The following is a 21,228-nucleotide window of genomic DNA, read 5'->3' as shown; positions in this document are numbered from 1 at the left end:
CGGCCGGCGCGGCGCGGGCGGGCGGGGCCGTCCTGTCCTGTCCCGTCCCGGTGTGCGGGGCCGGCAGCGCGGCGGGGCTGGTGAGTACAGGCAAGGCACGACACGGGACGGGACGGGACCGGACCGGACCGCATAGGATAGCGTGGAAGGTGAGGAGCGCCTGAGCGGCGGCGGGCCCAGCCTGGGGGCCGTGGCAGGGTCCCGCTCGCGTCCGTGCCTCGGGCGCGCAGCTCCGGAACGGCGGCTCTCGGTGAGTCCCACTTGTCTGTAGGGTCAGCGCTGGAAACTCGCTGAGCGTGTCGGGGACCCCGAGCAGCGCGGACAGAGCCCGGTGTTGGGCTGAGCCAAATCACCCGTCCAGGGGCAGCAGCTCCCATCCAGCGTCTCCGGCATGGGTGTCGGAAGGGAAAGCGCCGCGAAACTTACCTTAGAGAAGAGAGAGGGGACAGTTTTTGCATAACAGCCTTCAAACCAGTCTCTCCTGTGCCCCATACAGGCGTTTGAGGATGCAGTGCTGTTTCTGTAGGAAGTTTGCCCCAGTGCTCTTGGCTAGAACACTCATTCATATTGCTTAATAAGCCGAAAAGCGTCTGGCTCCTCTCTTTGCCCAAAAGCTGGCTATGTTCCAGGGATGCTGTGTGTCACCTTTGGCATAGTATCAGATCAAGCCATGGCAAAAAGTACATGTATTCTTTTAGGATCTATAAGGCGTAACTGGCCTATGCATTTGAAATTGTACTGGGTGGATCTTTCATAATAAGACAGGATTTTATATTTAAGTCATAATAAACTCCTCCTGACTGTTGCCAGTCAGCAGCCTACTGTATGGGCATCTAGCAGTGATGCCCTCCAATGCTGCTTTGCTGGCAAAAGTCTGAGGTGGAAATGGGAGAGAGAGAGAAGAGCTTGCCTGTGAAGTCGAGTGAAGAGCTGGGGTAGTGCACCTTGTGTTAATGAGCCTCTCCCCAGACTGGATGCTCCTGTGGTAAAGGAGCCGTCTGTATGTCTCCTGTGGAGATGCCAGCTGTTGAGATTAAGTACTCCTCCCTGATTTCAAGTGGTTTTCTCTGCTTTGACAGGTGTATCCAAGGCCTTAGTTGCCATTTGGAAGGAGAGAGTGTGCTCACTGTGTGCTCACTCACTTCATGGAGAGGTGCGGAAAGGCAGTCCCTGAGGAGAGCAATCAGCGTGCATGAATGTAAGGAGCTGGTTGCCACCTTAAAGCCCATCACCTTGGACTGACTAGTCTGGTTCTTTCTCTTTCATGGCTCTAAGGCCTCCCCAGGGAAGCAGAGCTCCTGCTGACTCAGTAGTGCAACAAAAAGTCTCTGTAATTGCTGTAGTGAGGAGGGAGTAATGCTCCACTCAGTGAATCTCTTGTGCCTACCTCTTTTCTTCTGCATGTAAGGATACGTGTACCAAATAAAATCTTGACTATCCTGTAGTAGGTTTCAACAGATACTGAAATGACAGCTTCTTTCATTTCAATGTGTTTAAAAACATGGGTTTCAGTAGGTACTGTTAAGACCAATCTACAGTTTCCAGCTGCTCTGGGTTAGTCTGTTGTGGCTGCCTTTGGGTGTTGATGGAATAGAAGATGATGTGTTATATATATTAAATATAGGGCGAAGATGTAAAAGTGTTTCTACCCAATTTTTTTTTAATGAGCCTGTTAACCCAAGGCATTTTAATGAGCCTGTGAATCCCTTTAGGTTCCACTTCAGCTAGGTCAATGGCTGCTTCATCAATGTTGGAGCTACCTATGGAGTTGAGGATTTTTTTGTTTGTTTCTTTCTTTGTAAACTGTGCAGTCAAGTAAAATGGGACTTGGACTCTGTTCATCTTGTGCTACAGAATGGGTTGTAATTAGTGTAGCATGTCTTCTTGGGTTGGGCACCAGTGAATGATCTATAAATCCTGATACAACTGATGTTAAACAGGCTATCTCATGTAGCATCTAAGAGCATGTGTTTAGCACCCTGAAGTATTTGCATAAAGTGCTTTAGCATTTGCTGACTTTGCTGTTTCTCAGATTCCCTGAGGGCAAAGTGCCAGGCATCTTTTTGGAGAGCAGAGACAGACTGTGGTCTTGCAAGGCTGTGTGGGCCATGTCCAGGGGGTGTCTGCACCCCTTTTCCTGAGAAATGCTTGTCCCTCTGCCCCACATGTCAATAGATAGGAATGTTTTTCTCATCTCTCTTAGCTAATATTGATCCATAGCTCTAGTCCTTCATTGGGGGTTTGTTAGTCTGCCAGCTGAAGGCAGTGCTTGCCTTTCCCAATGTATCATTTGGGGCTGACCACTCATCTCACAGTAAATCAGTGTCGCTGTGTTCATACAGGTGTAAGGTGTGGCTAGGTGACACTTCTCTTATCCTTCCATCCTAGAGCCATTAGCAACAGAAGTAGAGAGCTTTCTGGTGTTTCCCTGTTTTAGCGGGTGAAGCAGGGAGGGAAAACATCACCAGAAAGAGTGTTTTCTGCCAGAAAGAGTAAGAGGAAGGGAAAGAATTATTAAAAGCATTGTTTCTGCTGTGATGAGCTTATTAAGTCTTTTGTCCCAAGGGACCTTGGGGATATCAGCTGGCATGGGAATGGCATTGCCTGAAGCTATGTGGGGAACATATTACAGTGTATTTTCATTCTGAGGTCTTTTCTTACACAAACTGTGATCCCTGAACACCAAATTCCTGTTGAATGAAGGCCAGCTGATAAAACTGGCATGTGTAGAAATTGATACAGTTCTAGCTGGAACTGCCAGATTTCAGTGTCAAATGCTTACTTCATTATGTACAGCTTTTTGATGCAGGGAACCCAACCGGTTTTAGAAGAAGTCAGACTTGGTTATGACTCTGCCTGGTACTGCAGCATTCACCTCACCAGAACACCTTCTGCACCTTTGCAGGCTGACTACTTGAAGGTGGCAGACGTCTGGGTCTTCTCATCCTATGTCTCTCCTAGTAAGTGGTAAGCCTATATTAATCCGTATTCTCTGCAATCTCAGAGCTGAACTGTTTGAGATCTGAAAATGAATAATTGTTACTATATTACCTTTTCAACTCAAAATTTGTGCAGAGTAGTCTTTATCATCAGAGGGTTTTTTTGTTAAGTGTTATTCAGATGCCCTGATAATAAGTGAAGCCGTTTCACTTTCTAGGGAACCCTTTGGCATATGGGTTTACAAAATAACTTGTTTTAGAAGAACAGGCCCTTGAAGTTCAAGTGCCACAGTTTTCCTCAATCTCCTCTTTTTTCCTTCCTTTTTTTTTTTTTTTTGTAAGACTAGCTTTTGTTAGGCATGCCACAAAACTGCAGATGCTGAGAATTCTTGTGATAGCTGCTGTGTGAATATTTTGCTTTGTTCATGTTTGGAGTTCTCCCTGTGAATTAGGCTGCCTTTTGTTTTCCCTTGGCAGTTAATATGCTGGAGCTCTTGTTAGCCTATATGAAGCTCCTTATTTTAATGAGACCAACATCTCTACTGGCTGGTCTGCTGTTGTTTTATTTATTTTTTTAATCAATGAAGCCTCTTACTGAGCTTCTCTTGGGACAATAGCTTTCTTATGCCAAAGGAAAATGTATTCCTGTGGACAAAGCTCTGGGAAACATAACATGCTCATTAGTAATGCTTGGTACATACCCTGCCCTTCCCTTGTTCATTCATAGAAGGAAAAATGACATCAAGGAGAGAATGTCTTTTTTTTTTTTTCTTTCCCTAGAAATAAAAGGAAGGGGAAAGATACCAATTGGAGTGTCTCTGATAAAATCTGAGAAGTGCTAGCAGTTGTGCTACAGGGAAGTGGTTTCAGCCTGAAAACGAACTGGTTGCTTGTTTGCTAGTCACAGAGGTAAGTTTGAAATGTTTGAAATGGCTGACATGTGATCTGATGTAGTGTGTGGGGTTTAAGGCAGTGGGAGGAAAAAAGGGGAAGGAAATGACATTGTTCTGCTTTTTGTGTAGGATGAAGGGGGAGAATTTTTACAAGAATTGTGTTTTCTGTGATGGGCTATTCAAGCCTTTTGTCATAGGAAGGCCAGGTTTTGCAGGACGAGAGAACAATACCATCTACATACAAAACTTAAACATCTGGGACAGGAGAGGAAAGTTACTTATTTTCAAAGGAAAACAGATGAGTTAAAAACATCTGATAATGTCTTCAGTCTGATTTTCACTTTAATCAGTAAGATGCTTTATTGCAGCTATTGAGTAACAGAGCAAGAAAGTTGTCTTTTAACTGACTGCAAGACACAGCAGGTGTTTTTGATGTTGTAATGCCCCCCAGTACCACTGTGGAGAATTATGATGGAGAAATACCTTCTAGTACATGTGTATCTAGCAAACCTGGTAATGCTGCACATCTCTAGACCTGGAGCCTCCATGGAGAAACTTACTAATCCTCAGCCCAGTGTAGAGCTTGTGCTGGATTTTCCCATAGTTAAAAGCATTTCTGGAAAATACTGTGTTGGCTTCAGGAGAGAAAGTGTTGACTAGGTTGCCTCTAAAACTTTCCTTAAGGTTTGTTTTGCCAGGGAATTGTCCTGGTAACTATATTGCTGCAATAGTTTGCAGCTGTCTGTTGAAACCTTAGGTGTATGCATGCTGCCTGGGAAGTCACAATCCCAATAGAATTTAATAAAAGCATTGATTTCTCTCATGTATCTGTATAACAACTAGGTGATCTTTAAGGTCCCTTTCAACCCCCACGATTCTATGATTCTGTAAGAAAAAAATCTTATTCTTCAAAATTGTTTCCTTGCTTTAAGATTTTCATAATCTTCAGAGTATTTAATGTGAAGTCAGGATGCATATATCTGCCTACACACAAGTAAAAGATATACATGTGATAACTCAGAAGAAAAAGATGAATGCCAGTGTTGTTAAATCCAAGAATGGTTTGAAGCGTTTGTATTACACTTTGGCAGAATAAATGCCATACAGCTACTTTGGAGTAGTGTTAATACATACAAAGGCAGTTGCTACTTTGTGCTGTAATAATTGTGCCTTTATTTCAGGGCAGAGAACTGAAGTTGACTGGATCAAAACCTTAGTCACTAAGATACTTCTCTCTTTCCCCTTCCTTTCCTGATTAGACTTCTTATTTTTCCAAAACAGTACTGGTGAGTTTTTCTTGGGATTTTCATGAAAGCAGGACAAACTGTATTAAAAATCTATTCTCTTTTCCCAGAGAGAGAAACGAATGTAAATGCAGGTGACCATGCAGAATGCAGTTCAGGTAAATGTCTTTTGAAGTGTTTCAATCCTGCATACATGTATAATATATTTTTGTTTTTTTCAATGCAAAGATCTACCTTGAGGCAGATGAAATACTAGACTCCCCAGAGTTACCTCTAATTAAAAAGTTATAATTTTCCATTTTACAAGTGGAGTAATGTGACAAAATGAATAACCCACTGTTACTATCAGGTGACCCTTTCACTTCTTAGTGCTGTTACCTAAGAAGGTTTTGAAGTCAGAGGCTGAGATTATTGAAACACCTGTTTGGTGATTAAGAAGTGTTTTTTAAAACTTTATAGTTTTTAAAACCTTATATATTTAAAACATTCTAGTTAATTACTTAAGTATAAATAAATAAATATATTTTTTACACACACTGAACTGAAGGAAAGTAGTTAAGAGTAGCAGAAGAACTCTGTCTTTGGGAATTTTGTACACAAAATTTCAGTGTGGTCCTTTTCTTGAAATGTAAGTTACCTGTCATTTTGAAAATATGCAGTCCTGAAATGCTAAGGATTCACGTTCAATAAATCTGTTGTGTTCTTGTACGTGAACATATTTCTTCTTTTAATGTCATAATTTTTAATGATTTAAGCATAAAATGCCCCTGAAATATTTGATCAGAGAAATCAGTAGTCTGTAGTAAATTATATGATAAACTTCAGATTTTAAGACTTAAAATGTGCTGAGGAAAAAAAATCACCCACACATTTAATGCATGTTTTCTTTATTCAATATTCAAGAAAGAGTGTAATTTTAAATCCGAAGAATTCAAGAGAATGAACGCAGTAGTATTTTGATGCAGGAGTTACTAATGATAGCTTCACCATCTAATTGGTGTTGGGTTGGTCTGGTGTATCTGTCCGAAGGGAAAGGAACACTTTGAATAATAGTTCTTCAGCGTAATTCAGAACCATGACTCTTTGTCATCTGACTGCAAGTATTAGAGCTTTCTGTCTTCAGCTTACTGAAATCCTCTGCAGGTGTGGTTTGGAGATGACCTTCCCTTAACTCCCCGAAGTCCTCTGACTCCCAGACACGGGCCGGGTTTGGCAGATGTGTGCCTGTATGACCAATGGATATCTGTGCGGCATGAAGCAACTCTGGTGCCTATGCAAGAAGATCTGTCCATTTGGCTGTCTGGCTTGCTGGGTGAGGTTAAAAATAAATCACTGTCTAATGAACTTCAAAGAACTTTCCAATATTCTAGTCAATGGTGACATTTAATATCTATACTACTATTAAGATGTGGCATATTTGAGTCTGAATGGCTGGGAGAATTGCATTAAAATGCATGCTTTGATTTCAGATTTTATTAGCTGCCACCTCTTAGAGGGAGGATAATTAGTAATTCTAATTTATATTTCTGAATTTTGTTAGTCTAATTAAAATGTAATTAAATGGATATTTGATTTTAGTTTACTTATATATTTCCACTAATTTTCAGTCTTTAACACTGGAACGCTGTTTGAGTTGCCTCTAAGTTCATATGAAACTTCTTCACCTTCTGTAGAGTAACTCTAATACTGACCTTCTTTTTTGTTTTGTTTTTTTTTTTTTTTTAAGGAATGGAAGTCAAAGCAGAACAACTGCTAGAAGAACTTGATAATGGGGTATTACTCTGCCAGTTGGTTGGTGTTCTTCAAAACACAATTAAAAAATGTTGTAGCTCAAATAACTTAAGGGTGAGTCATATCATGACTTTTAAAATACATATATAAACTCTCCAGTTGTAGGTAGTTAAGTAAGTAGTTGTCATTAAAAGGAAAGCAGATGAGTGAGGCTTCCCAAAATAATGCTCTGTACCCTCTGTATCCAGGGACTGATTAACAATAGTGTGTTTTTGTAGATGGATAAACTGGCCTCGTGCAACAAATTACCTTCTTGCTTTGTTAATCAAATCCTAAGGTCCTTGGTTGGTCTTTAGTTTGATTTCAGTAGAAGTCTTGCCTGAGGAAGATTTAGTCCAGTTCTGGAGTTTGTTTTCTGACATCAGTGTGGGTTGATAATGAGATATATGTTGGCACTTGGTAGTATGTTTTATGGCTGTACTCTAGTGTACAGATCAGCCATAAAAATATCCAAACTGATATACCTGAAGATGGGCTTCAGTGTTTTGGTTGGGAATCAATGCTCAGTTGAAATGTGAATCTCAAGCAACTCTCTGTATTTGAAGTACAGTCATGTAAACTGGTCAAGATAACATTTGTTGAATGTACAAGTACCCTGTATAGCTACAGCAATGCTTGGATTTGTTAAACAGTAGATTACCAGCTAAATTGCCCTGGAGGACAGGAGGAACTGTTTCACTATATCCAGACCATTTTTTTAATGTTTTAACTTTTACTGGTTTACCTAGTAAAACAATAGTTTTAAATAATGGATATTTACCAGTTAGCAGTATAATTACTAATATTAGAATTATTATTAACTGTGGGGTACAAGACAGCAGATCTAAGACGCCAAACAGTATTTATACAAGAGCTATAAGGAACCCTCGAATTATGGCATCTTTTAGGTTGGAAAAGACCTTTAAGATCAGCAAGTCCAACTGCTAACCTAACACTGCCAAGTCCACCGTGAAACCTAAGTCCCTAAGTGCCACATCTCTTAAATACCTCCAGGGTCGGTGACTCAACTGGTTCCCTGGGCAGCCTGTCCCAGTGCTTCCTTACTCTGTCTACAAGAAATATGCAAGTTATCCACAATGTTAGTGATTCCTGTGGTTCTGTTGCTAAACACAACAATGCATTTCCACACTTGTATGGATTTCACTGTGTAAGCCATTGTTCATCAGATACCCAGCAAATCCTTAGGGCTTTTTAAGGAGGATGAAACGTACAACTTGTGTATCTTTGAACTACGCTTTTAGTTTTGAAGGTACCAATTTAAAAACGAGTAAGTACTGAATTGCTTTAAAGGAAACTGCTCCTTGCTCCCTTATGATTCCTTTCACTTTCTAGAACAGGCTCTAAAATGTTGAAATCTGTCAGCTAAGTATAGTTAGTTGATTTAACGTTCTCTTGTTGTGCTTATTCTGCTGCTGTGAACTTAAGCTTGGGAAAGGGGAATAATTATCCAGGCCTGTGAAACCACCAGTAGGACTTCTACCCCAGCATGTGGGGAAATGGGGAAGCAACTGTATGGACAGCTTTGGGAGAGGCTGCAGAGCTAAGGATTTTTCACTCAGTGACTGTTCACAGTGATAAGATAGAATGCCTTCTATATTAGTGTAGCTTTTTTGATAGAGTACATGGTGGGTTGAACACAAAATAGTTACAACTGTTTCTGTACTCTGAATTTAGGGTGTATTTTCCTTTGCAACTATGCTTTGAAGTCTGTTGGCAATGTTGATGTGCACAATGTACTTTTTGTTTTCTTCCCTTGCCAGAATTTTCCTATGAGAAAAGTTCCATGTAAGAAGGATGCTCCATCAGGATCTTTTTTTGCCAGAGATAATACAGCCAACTTTCTTAACTGGTGTAGGGCCATTGGAGTTGAGGAGACTTATCTATTTGAATCTGAAGGTTTAGGTAAATCTATCTTTTTGTAATATTTACTTCCCTCTGTATGTGGATAACTACCTGGTTGGGGAGATCCCTTGTGTATAGTCTTTTGAACCTTTTCTCTTGCCCGTTCCTGTCTCGTGCAAGCTACTAATGCTTTTTTTTTTAATTTTAAGGCAGTGTCCAAGTAAAAGCCTTGAAAAATCAGTTCCGTGACTGCTCTAACTTGCATGATGCTTTTCCAAACTTGCTGTGTGGGGTGAAGCGGGGGCTGACAGCTGTGCAACAAACTTGCATGTTGTCCTTCAGTAAAAAGAAGCACTGAGAAACAGAGGAGAAAATTGTGGTTTTGCTTTCCCTGTGTGGGAAGACCACAGGGCCATGGAGTCAACTCACAATGAGATCCTTTATTTGGTATTAGAGCTCATTCTTGTTGAAGGAATCCCTCAGAATCATGCATTCATAACAGATAAATTTGATAACTACATTAGGGAGTTGTGCCTGAAGTGGCAACAGTCTGTTAGCAATTAACATTTGCTTCAGCACCTACTTGATATGCCCCTAAACCATTTGTGTTTTCTCATCCAATAAGATTGTTATAGAACTAAATATTGCCAACTATGTGTTGTGTGTTGTGTGCCTGCCCCAGTGCACAGTTGGTCTCTTATAACAAACAGCATCTAGACGGATACTTATAGATGAAATAATTTTTTTTAACTGCTAATTAAGAGGAACTATACTTCTATCACATGGTAAATAAAGAAATGCTCTTCTACCAGCTATTATGTCAGTAAAAATTAATTAATCCAAAACTTTCTGTGGCAAGCCAATACTTTTTTGTTTGTTTGTTTTTGTTAATTTTTTTAAAACAAGCAAAATATCTGCCTGTCAGCAGGATAGTAAAAAAAATTGAAAAGTACCTTTGTTTTCAGTAATCAAATGAATTTGTCACAATATTCACAGGATTTTCTCAAAGTCTTTGTGCCATTTAATGCCATTTGCATGCTCGTTGAACTGCCAGTGCCTTCTCCACTGGATAAGTCATCTTTTAAAATAGTTGAGAAAACACCATCATTTGCATCTGTCTCATTCTGATTAACTAGTCTGGTGAGTGTATCTTTTTTCAGTGCCATGAAAAACAGATGAGTAGAACTGAGCTGTAAGAAAATTAGTTTTAATAATTTTTTTTTTAGTTCCTTGTATGAATTGTATTGCTTAAACATCTTAGGTTCTGTAAGTGGATGGGTAACTGGAGCCTGTTTAGCCTTCCTGAGATAAGCAGACAGGATTTCCTGGTGCTGTGGCTTTCACTCACAGCAAATAAGTGTTTTGAAGTCTGATTGTGACTCCTGACACAAGCTTGCTTTATGGCATAAATATCTTCTGTGAGCCTTTTTGGCAGTTGAAATGAGCAGACTTGCAGCCTCCTTGACGAAACATTCTTTCCACTGATGTTTTCCATCAGACCTTCAAGCCATTCTTTATAAATGAAATAGGGGAAGGGTAATTTAACAGTTGTCTTTTTCCCATCAGATACATATGGCAACACCTCCTGAAAGTGTAGATGACTATGAAGGAAATAAATTAAGAGGGTCATGAGACAGCAGAAAGGTAGAGTAGACATCATGGGATGCCCTTTGACATCAAGCCAAAATAAGTATCTTGATTTCTGCTAGGGGTATATTTGGATTTTTCTCTTTTGGGTTCAGGCAAATTAAAACACTTCTGGCAAACACACACAGTCAGAGAAAAGACATTAGATGACCTCTAGTAACTTTTAAATTATGGCTGTGTCAACTTTCTATTCTAGATTTATCCTTCATAATCAGACCTTTTAAAAAGCAGACTTACAAACTGGAGTAGATGATGTAAACAAGGGAATCTGAGTTCATACTCAGCTTATACTTTAGGAAACACTTCAGTGTTATTTAAATCAAAGCAATTTTAAATATCAAATTGAACATCAGAAAGATGTCAGATTTCATCTGTAAATATAGAGCAGGCTCAGGTTTCTCTTCAGAGGGAATTTCCAGTTTCTACTGAGTATTGTTAGTACATGGTGTGAAGAAAGTCAGACTTGTTCATATAAATGTTCTACAACTTATCTGGTTTCTTATACTTGATGGTAGTGGGGGAAGGAATGGTGCTATGTGTGGGTTGAGGCAAGTTGAATGACCTTTCTCCCAGTCTTTGATTTTTGAGTTTTTAGGCAATATTCCTACTTAGTTAAGAAAGCACAGGGATCGTCTGTTTTCTAAAGCATTTATACAACTGTTCTTAGAACATATTGAAAGAATCTCAATTTTGAGGCTTGTATGGGGACAGAGGAGGAAGTAGTTGCTTGTGCGTGAGGTTTTAAACTATTTTCTTTCTCTGTTCTTGGCCTTGTTTCTTTTTGCTTTTTCTTGCACACCTAAAGATGGAACTTTCAAGAAACCAAAACAGACATTGTTTTCCTTCTGCCTCTTCCATTCTTCAGTGCAACAGTAGAAATAATTGAATGTTTCCATTTCAAAGTTCTTAAGAAAACCCAGACTTGCCACCATCATATTCACATTGCTTAGCTATCACTCTTGCATCTCATTCTTCAGCTCTCCTGATAATCATTTAGTGTGCCTACAAGATCAAGTGCATGTAGCTGCTAGAGCTGCTCTGAATTGAGGGGTGTGAAGCAGCCTCTGCTTTGGGCACTAGCTCAGTTACTATGGGCAAGTCTTTGAGAAGCGAAGCCTTGTGCAAAACTGTGCTACTAACATATCTGAAAGTGTGTTGCTGCTTCTCTGTGATCACAGCTAGTATCTCATGTTTGAATCTGAGCATTTGTATTTTAAAACAGCATTGTTCTCCCCTCCTTCTTATGCTCAGGGGTTTTGACCACCCTTTTCAGATACAGCCTCACAAAGATACCAAATTCTGAAGAAAACCTCTTGGTGGATGGGGCAGGAGGTTTGGGCTGCTTGGGAGGGGGTAAAATGATGAGGGTATAGAATGAGGTACGGGAGCTGCCACTGACAAAGTGGTATCTTCTAGTGGAACTGGATGAATCTGCCATATGGATGGACACTGCTGGCACCTGGAACATTTGAAATGATAAGAAAAAAGATCTGTTGGTAACTGAAATGGTAACAGTCACCCAGATTGTTCTTTCACAGCCAAGGGACTAAACTGCTTAGGCTGACTGGCTATGTAGCCAACCACTTGGTCCTTCACAGTGTATCCTCGTATGGATGTTAACCTATGGAGTGCCTGTGCCTATCTGTCTGTATGCATGAGCATATTTTCCTATTTGCAGTTGTTAAATGCTTTTCATCTTTAAGACTACGATAATGTATTTGGGGGTAGGGAAAGCTCTCAGATCTCTTTCTTTCCTGTTCTCATCAAGAAAGAAGCTCATAAAACCAAATAAAACACAATTCTCCTAGAAGGAGGAGTTTGATTTCAGGAATGCCAAGATGCATTTAAAGACTTTATGAAATAGAAAATTAGAGTTGGAAAGCATATAGTGCTTTGTCAATGATAATGTAACTTGCCCCTGGGTAAAATGGGAAATTTGTAGGCATCTATACCTCATCTTCTCTTCTCTGTACCTAATTGCATAGGCCTTGCTGCAATAAATATGAACTGTAACTCCTCTTCATTCTCTTCCCTTTTAGTTTTGCACAAGGATCCAAGACAAGTGTATCTTTGTCTGTTGGAAATTGGACGCATTGTATCCAAGTACGTGATCTGCACATAATCTTAACAAGAAATTGAAGAATACATCCTATTAAGTAAAAGCTGAGACAAAGTTAAGACAATCTGTGGTCATTAAGTGCAATGCAGTGGATGTTAATTCCTCACAAAAAGTAATGAGTGGCTTTTCTAGGACCATCATATAATATGAATATTTTTTCAAATAATTATCAGACCTTTTCAGGGAGAGGCACTGTTCCATGCTGCCTTTTATAGCTGAGTGTTTAAGTTATACATTCAGCTTATAGATATGTATACCTCTTGGAAGAACTCACTGAACATTAAAGATTATTTTAAGGGGTATAATTTTTCATCTTTTTGGCAGGTATCTCTTTGTTCTCTACATTTAGACTTTTGATTTATTTCTAGTGCAGAGCTGGAAGCTTTAAAATAGTTTATCTAAATTGGTTGTGACCTAAATGATGTAATTTTGACAGTATTTTTACTTCATTCTCTGGTAACACCAAGGCCACCTTAGGGAAGACTTCTGCTAAAAACTCAGAGCTGCTCCTTCTCTTTGGATTATCAAGACAGTTACCCCTCTGACTGATTTAGTGCTGTGCCATGTCAGCCAAATCTCTTAGAATTTTGCAAATTTGTTAATATCAGTTTCTTTCCGTTTTCTTTAGTAAATTAGCAATTAAACTCTCTACTTTGGTATTTGAGGTATGGAGTTGAACCTCCTGTACTTGTAAAACTAGAGAAGGAAATTGAGCTAGAAGAAACCCTACTGATGACCTCTGGGCCACCATCACCTATTAGCACAGCAAAGTCATGTTGTCACCATGGGGAGCTACATGAGGCAGTAAGTACTTCTTACTTAGTGTGATATGAGCTTTAAATCAAGCTCTTAAGTTTCGTACTTGTATGATCTGGCTCAGTAAGCATTGGCTGGTTTTCATCTAATATGTTAGCTTCTTTAAACAGAAAACAGAAGTGTATGCACCTCCTTTTATAATTTTTGTTTGTTTGTTTTTGTTTTGTAAAGAAAATGCTGTTCTATATGTTTTGGAGTAAATGCCTTGGTGCATATAACCCACCTTGAGTTCCTTTCCCCTGCTCCCTTTTCATTGCTTCTTTGAGTATAAGAAATAATCTCATTCAATTTTTCTGGTGTGTCAATATCCTATGACTGCAATGAATGCTTCTCTTCAATTTGATGTTTTCCTAAAACTTTATCAAATGTTAAAGTAGGCTTTGATGAAACTCACAACAGCTTGTGAATTGGTCCAAAAGAAATTACGAGTAATTTTCCTATTTGCTTAAAAATGCATGTTAAGTCTTTAAAATTCATTTGTTTTAAAGGTCCTCTTTGTAGTAATGTAAAAATTCTGTTTCTTTGGGAACATCAGCCACCAAGTCCTTGCTCTCTCTCAAAACTCTCACTGTTTTTTTTCTTGGCAATAGTCTTGTTCTTCCAATTTATTACATTTCTAAATGGCTCTAAGAGACGCGTCTTCTCTAACCTGGCACATATTTGGGGACTACCTTTCTCCTTTTTTCAGTGGTTTCCTTCTTGGTTGTCTCACAGAAGATTAACTTAGCCTAACAGAAATCTGGGGAGAATGGTGAAGTAGCTCTGAGCCAGGTGTAGCAATGGATTTGGTCACAAGAGAGACCCAGGCATTCGTTTCAATTTCTAGAGACCATAAGAGTGTCTTTACAAGGTCGCGGTTAGAAATGAGGCTACTATGCATAGTAGTATAGATTTGTCTTAATACCAGAAGTGAAAATAACAGAAAATTGAAGAAATCATAAAAATTGGATTAGAACAACTCAAAATATTTGTCTGTACATACAATTTGTTCTTTCTTTTAATTTTTTATTCTACACTTTGTATCTTTATGTAGCTGAGATTTTCTTGTGAAGGAATAGAATTAAAGTATTTTCTTATATTATGGGCTGAAGATATTGGTGTCTTTTCTTGTATTCAACACATGCTTCTTTCAAAATACTAACAAATACTTTCAATTTTAATAACTAGGTAAAACATATAGCAGAAGATCCTCCCTGCAGTTGTTCCCATCGGTTTTCAATTGAATACTTATCAGAGGGACGTTATAGACTGGGAGATAAAATACTCTTCATAAGAGTAAGTTGTTTTTCAGAACTCCAACTTATGTTTCTACTGGGGAGAGAAATGCTTTTAAGTGGAATACCTCATTTTTATGGTGTTGTTTCAGAATCACAGAATTATTTGTGTTGGAACAACTTGCCATTCAATCACCTATTCAAAGTAGGTGTAGTTACTTTGATCTTACAACTATTCATTTTACAATCACATTAAAAAAAGTTAATGCTTTTCTGTGGTGGTTTTAAAATTTCAACAATTATTTGCAATATAAATAAGGAAATGTCATGGAATATCCTGAGAACGCTGACTGTTCAAAACCTCGACTCTTGGAGTTTATAATTTTCAGGATAATTGAGTACTCTCTTCAGCAGTCATAAGAGATTGTGTTACAGGGGCATCTATAATTTGAACAAAACCTGTATCCAAAACTCTAAATACTAAATGAAGATGCTTACAGAATGGTTAAAATGTCTTCTGTAAAGATGCTTCCATTATTTGCAGATGTGTAATGACTGTCTCTACAGGAGAAACTATCTAATAAAATAATTGGGAAGCATAAACCTTGTTTATAGCATAATTTCTCTGTTTTAAAAGGTTTCTCTATAAGAAAGGAGGTGCTATTTTTAGTTAATTTCAATAGATGGTAATGTAAGCTGAAGACCTCATGCTGCATAAAACAAGATAGAAATTTCTCTTGTCCTTCTGTTTCCAACCCCTTTTCATCCATTCTCAGATGCTACATGGCAAGCATGTGATGGTACGTGTTGGTGGAGGCTGGGACACTCTTCAAGGTTTTCTGCTCAAATATGATCCATGCCGAGTGCTTCAGTTTGCAACTCTGGAACAAAAAATCCTTGCGTTTCAGAAAGGGGTCACCAGTGACAGTACCCCTAACTCATCAGCTAGGAATCAGGAGCCTCCTGTTATGAATCCAATGTCAGCTGTCAATATGTTTCAAAAGCAGCCATCAAAAGTCACTACTCCTGTTTTAACTGTTGGGGCTGGTGCCAAGAAGGCTTTATCTAAACATCCTCAGTCCCCTGCTCTGGCATCACCAAGAGTGCCAGTGCCCCCATCTTCCACAGCCAAGTCATCAACAGTCAGGTCCAAATTACAAGGGTCTTCAGCAACAGGTGTGCAGTCTCCTTTCAAAACATTAGCTGGTACCTCAAAGAAACTGGAGTCTCCTGCATGCAGCTCACCAGCTTCTGCTTCTTCACAATCTGTAAGCAAAAGTTCTTCACGTGCAGGAACAAGAACAGCTCTAGTTCCCTCCGAAACAGTGCGCAAACGTATTTGGTCCCCCGATGCTCCCAAGGTGAAATTTGCCCCGCCTCAGGGCTCCGCAGCACCAGCACTCCATCCTACCCTCTCATCCTCTAAAAAACAGCCGTCTCATTTGTCTGAGACAGCTGAAATGATGGCTTCAAAACAGAAACGTGTCCCTGCTAAATGCAAACCTGTATCTATCACTAAAACCAAAGCGAATCCAGTCGCTCCAAGGGCTGCTCGGCCGCCTGTGACAAATCTGCGTGCTGTTGCCAAGTTTGCGCATTCTCAGCAGCAACTTGCAAAACCTCCTTCTGAAAATGCTATTCAGATCTCGGGAACTGCGTCTCAGAATCCTCAGAAAGCCCTACGAACAACTTCTGACCTGGCAAAGAATTTGAAAAGTGCATCGGTCCTCTCCGCTTCTGCACCTTCCCTTGCAGTTAGCAAAGCATCAAAGTCACCACCTTCACTGATACCTACAAGCAAACACGTATCATCAGCTGTCAGTAAGCAGCCGAATATCAGTAATCCCAGTCTGGTTGGGCCCTCTTTATCCAAACCTGCTGAACGCACCCCCTTATCTGTTGTACGACTTCCTCAAACTTCTGCCAAAGTGGCAATGACCAAAAAGTCGGCACAGCCTTCCACAAAAGGTCAGCCTTCAGCCAAAAACTTGCAAACAAACAAAAGCCTGGCCCCAGCAGCCAAGAAGCCTCTCCCGAAGGAACAGTCATGTAACAAAGGAACACCTGGTGTGTCAAAAGTTCCTCTTGTGAAGAGCAGGCAAGATGATCACTATTTTGTTATGACAGGGAGTAAAAAGCCCAGAAAGTAAACTTATTTTCTTCAAAATAAGTTTATGAAACACTGAGGACAAGAAAAAAATGTTAAATAACACTACATTTAACATGAAATATTAGGTATAACCTACATTTTGCTGCATAACTTACTGTAAGAACTATGTTTATTTTGCAATTAGAAACTTCTATTTGGATATATTTAGAAGTGAGCTTGCTTGCTGTTTAGCACTGTGGAATAGAAAATATTCCTGACCTGCTGTAAGAAAGGTGGGTGTGCTGGTTTAAAAGTAAACTGGAGGTAGAAGTGAATGCAACTCAACAGAGATTACAAGTCAGAGTTACAATTTCCTAAAAAGAGATTACAATAAATGAAATGATACAGAGAAAACTGGTTTTCACCCCCCACAAACAGATATATAACCCTGGGACAAGAACAGAACAGTGTTTAGTGGCCCCTGTGCTGATCACTACGTGGCCCCCCTGACTGTAAAGTAAAAGGAAAAGAAAACCTGTTAGTTCAGATGATGGTGGCAGTTCTGTTGAAGTAATGAGCACAGTCTTGTCGAGAGTGGCAATGGCAGTCCTGTTGGAGTTCTGGTCCTCTGGATATGATGAGTGGTACCAGAAGTTCCAAACCCCAAAGTTTATGTACGCTCAAGTTCAGGTGGTAATGCACAGTTCCTCCTCCAGGGCGGGGAGTTTCACAGTGGGTGATTTAACTCTGTGAGTCATGGGATATTTCTGGAGTCTTTGATTTTTGAAGTCTAAGTGTTGCAGCTGCCTATTATGCCAGTCCAGTATGGCCCATTAGCAGAGGTGACTCCTCAGGCTGGGTGTGAAGGCGTTAATGCCTTTCCGAAGGGGAGTTATCACAGCTGAGTCACTGGTGTGAAAACAAAAGAACACTTCACAGCCTCGAAGGGTTTATTTAACATCGTAGCCTTAGGTGCCAGGTGTGCCCTGGGCAGCTGCTGCAAACGGTCCATTAACAGTCCATCACAAATGACACAGAGTGTGTAGAATACACAGTTTTGGTTATACCCACATAGTGATAAACTGGTCCCAGCCCCTGTACCTAGGACAATGGGAGAGAGGAAAGGGGAGCTAAGGCTGCTCCTCATTTTCAGTGGAGCAAAGTCTGCCCAAGAAACATCTACCCAGTGCAGAGCCTGAGTGACTCTGGTGGTTCTGGCATGTCTGCATCAAGGCCCATGGCAAGCAGTAGAGCTGTGCTCTACTGTAACATTTCTAATACCTCAAACAAAACAACGGTTTTTAGTTCACTGGTGTCCCACAATTCAAATTTGGGTCACCTGCATGTATTAGAAAGGAAGGAATCTTTATTCATGTTTAAATTTTACAGATGATGTTATCAGTGTTTACTGTGCCCCCCATATGCCTTCTTCAGCTCTTTTGGAAGTGGAGCTTTCTTGGTCTATGTTAAATTGGACATGGAAAATCGTGGCCTTGATTGCTTACTCTCATTGTGCCTTAGTCTCTCAAATTCATAAAAGATCTCTTCAGTGACCAATACTACCTTTAAAACCCAGGGCAGACAAATTTGCTTAGTCCATGCTCTAATCTGACTATAAGTGAGCCCAGGCTTTCCTAGAAAGCTCTTGCTGCATTAAGATATGCTCCTGAGTTCCTGGGAGGACATTTTCCCCTGGGCTGGAGCCCTACACCAGCTGCTGCTCCCATGTTGCAGCCCCAAAGCAGCTCCAGCTGCAGCAACACTGAGCTGCAAGTACTGACCTGCACTGGCAGAGTCTTACTGCTCTGCAGGAATGGCCTTTGAATGTAAGGCTGAATCATTAAATACTTTTCTCAGTGCTACAGGTTCATTTCTGTAGGCACTCTTAGTCTGTGGTGGCCTTTTTTGTTTTATTTATGGAGACCTTCTTACTGACTCTTCTCTATTACTCTCTGGAGGTGAGGGGTAATGCCTGTAAACCTCTTAAAATGCCAGAAAGCTATGCATTGTTTACACTCTCAACTCTGAAGGCTTTCAGTGTGTTAAACGTCTTACCCTTAACAGAAGGAGCTTCATGGTAGATTAAAAACTACTGTCTTTGGGAGTAGCACTGTTTGGGTTTTTTTGGGTTTAATGAACAGTCATTCCTGCAAACACTGAGAAGCAATGAAGGTCTGTGAAGAGACACTGCTGACTTCCACAGATCATCACTTGTCTCCATTCCCAGTCTATTTATGGGCAGGAGCAGGTGTGACTGCCAGATTGGCTCCTGGATGGTCAGACAAGGAAGTTTCCTAAAAAGGACAACAGTTTCTGCTGTTATGAGGTTTTATTGGTTTTGGTTTGTTGTTTTTTTTTTCCCTGGAACCACAGTAAGCAAGCATCATGAACTGAGTTCTCGTGCGTGGCAAAGTCATTGAGCTGCCTTTCTGAGCACCTTGTTAGCTTTTTTTATTTTATTTATGATTCTATTTATGCATATCTACTGTACCATACTGCTTACAACCTGCTGGGAGTAAACAGTAAAAACCAATATGCAAATTGTAGGAAGAAAACAAATCACTTTTGATAATGTGGACACAAGTCCCACAAGCTCACATACAAAGTTGTATGTTTGGGAAGGCCTTAGGCTTACTTATTTTATAAGTACACTGGTCAAAGCCACTACTATGAATGTCAAGAAAAGTATTGACTGTAGTGGATTGCTGTCAGGTTTGATAAATTTGGCACATGGTTTTATATGCTGAAAGCATTTTATAGTAGATGACTTGCTTTTGATTTTTGGACATCCAAATAGTGAGTTACATACGATATATCTCATGCAGATTAATAGCTGAATTGTTGGGGTTTCTTTCTGAGTCTGGCTGAGATGGAGTTAACTTTCTTCCTAGCATCCTATATGGTGCTGTGTTTTAGATTTGTGGCTAAACTGGTGTTTATAACACACCAGTGTTGCTGAACAGCACTTGCCAGGGTCAAGTCTTTCTTTTTTCTGCTCTGCCCCCCAGTGAGTAGGCTGGGGGTGGGCAAAAGATTGGGAGTGACATGGCTATGACAGCCAACCAAAGCTGGCCAAAGGGCTATTCCATATCATATATCATCACCTCAACAATAAAAACAAGGAAGAGGTGGAGAAAGAAGGGGGAGCAGGGTGGGTGGCTTTCAAGGTGGCTGTTTGCCAACTGGCTTGGCATCAGTCTGCATGTGGGAGGTAGTGAGGGATTGCCTTTGCATCACTTGGCGGTTTATTTTTTTATATCTTTCCTTCACTTATTAAAATGTCTTTATCTCAGCAAGCGAGTCTTGCTTTTGCTGCTCTTCTCTCCCTCATCTTGCTGGGGATGAAAGAGAGATAAGGGGAGCAGCAGCTGCATAGGTGTTTGGCTGCTGGCTGAGGTCAAACCACAATACTTTTTGAACCATTTACAAGGTTTTTAGTAGCAATTTAAACACTGAGACTCTTGGATCTCAGTGTAAAGCAATTTTAACATCTACCTTTTTGAACTACAGAGAAAATGAAGCAGATAGCTTCATTTTGTGATCTATTATTTCATGTAAAAGATTGATTTTTATGGTTCAAAATGACATAAAAAGCATAAGCTTTTACAGCTGAAACCTTTCTCAGCTAATCTAAAGATCATTCCCCTTTTATGCATGGATCGACTTGGTTTGATTTTATTATAAAAATAGTGTATTTGAGTGTGGTCCAACTTCTGTGAATATTGTAGTCTTCACCTGTATAGTCATATTCTAACTGTAAGTGCCATGTAACATGAGGCGAACCAAGAATAAGATGTAACGAAGTACCTCCTAATGGAAATACATACTCTTTTTGCAATGTTTATATTGCCAAATAGCAAGTCTAATCTTCAGCTTGTGCTACTTTTTGTGAGGGAAAGATAATTTGGAGCAAGAATCTGACTGAATTCTTCATGTCATATCAATGTCCTTCTGTATGAGTACTTACTTTGAATAAACATACACTGCACCTTTTTAGGCGCACACATGTTTTTAGTCCTCATGTCTTTTTGTGGGAAGGGAAAGAGAATGTATTTCAGAAGGCTTGTGTTTTCTCTCTACCACCACATAAATAGTATCTCAGGCTGTGATAAAGACATAAATAGCTGCATCAAATCCATTGCTTTGTTTGGAGTTCAAGACTTTTTTATTCTCTTTCTATTCATCCCTAGCTGACAGAGAGCCCAAGTATTTTCAGATATACCTCTGAGAGTTTTATTATTTGCAGCTCCACTTGAAATATAAAGCACTTGTGTGCTAATATTTTCCATGCTTACATCTTGTCAGCAAACTTTAGACCCATCTCTGTGTCTGTCGCTATCAATAACAGAAACCTAATTAGTTTTTTTGAGAAGAGAATTGAGTCTTCTCACTGGAGCCACCTAATGAACTTTTTTTTCCCCATCCCTATTTGATTTTTTAAAAATCTTTTAATATCTGCATTTCTCTGCCTGTTCCAGTGTCTTCAGTTCCTGCCAGTCCAATGCTGGTGCCTGACCATGTAGATATACTTATGCTTCCACTTCAGCTTTGTCTGGTCACATTCTTGTGGCATCTACCATACTTGTTCCTACAGGACCAAGTTCTGCAGAGATGTTAGTTGCAGCTTTCTTTTA

At 39.9% G+C, this 21,228-nt stretch overlaps 1 protein-coding gene across 7 annotated transcripts; it reads left to right on the top strand.

Moving 5' to 3' along the window:
- Window positions 1-61: 61 nt before the first annotated feature.
- Window positions 62-20,604, top strand: GAS2L3 (growth arrest specific 2 like 3). 7 transcript variants are annotated; one of them, XM_064655342.1, is made up of 12 exons: window positions 62-250; window positions 1,080-1,198; window positions 2,906-2,967; window positions 3,720-3,848; window positions 5,187-5,234; window positions 6,220-6,388; window positions 6,803-6,921; window positions 8,628-8,769; window positions 12,396-12,459; window positions 13,141-13,279; window positions 14,459-14,566; window positions 15,282-20,604. In XM_064655342.1, exons 5-12 carry the CDS (start codon window positions 5,205-5,207, stop codon window positions 16,653-16,655), a joined length of 2,145 nt encoding a protein of 714 aa, XP_064511412.1. In that variant the 5' UTR covers window positions 62-250; window positions 1,080-1,198; window positions 2,906-2,967; window positions 3,720-3,848; window positions 5,187-5,204; the 3' UTR covers window positions 16,656-20,604. The 7 variants fall into 7 exon arrangements, with proteins under 7 accessions (XP_064511412.1, XP_064511410.1, XP_064511406.1 ...); XM_064655340.1 differs by having other exon boundaries at window positions 2,810-2,960; XM_064655336.1 differs by having other exon boundaries at window positions 2,810-2,967.
- The last annotated feature ends 624 nt before the right edge of the window (window positions 20,605-21,228 follow it).

Source organism: Pseudopipra pipra, chromosome 5 (genome assembly GCF_036250125.1).
Source record: "Pseudopipra pipra isolate bDixPip1 chromosome 5, bDixPip1.hap1, whole genome shotgun sequence".
NCBI classification, from domain to species: domain Eukaryota; kingdom Metazoa; phylum Chordata; class Aves; order Passeriformes; family Pipridae; genus Pseudopipra; species Pseudopipra pipra.
This window is presented reverse-complemented; position numbering and strand designations above follow the sequence as displayed.

Coding starts and splice junctions, on each gene's coding strand:
- GAS2L3 (XM_064655341.1), top strand. CDS start 5,205: ATGCAGGTGACCATGCAGAATGCAGTTCAG. Junction 5,235..6,219: donor CCATGCAGAATGCAGTTCAG/GTAAATGTCTTT, acceptor AATCCTCTGCAG/GTGTGGTTTGGAGATGACCT. Junction 6,922..8,627: donor GTAGCTCAAATAACTTAAGG/GTGAGTCATATC, acceptor TTCCCTTGCCAG/AATTTTCCTATGAGAAAAGT.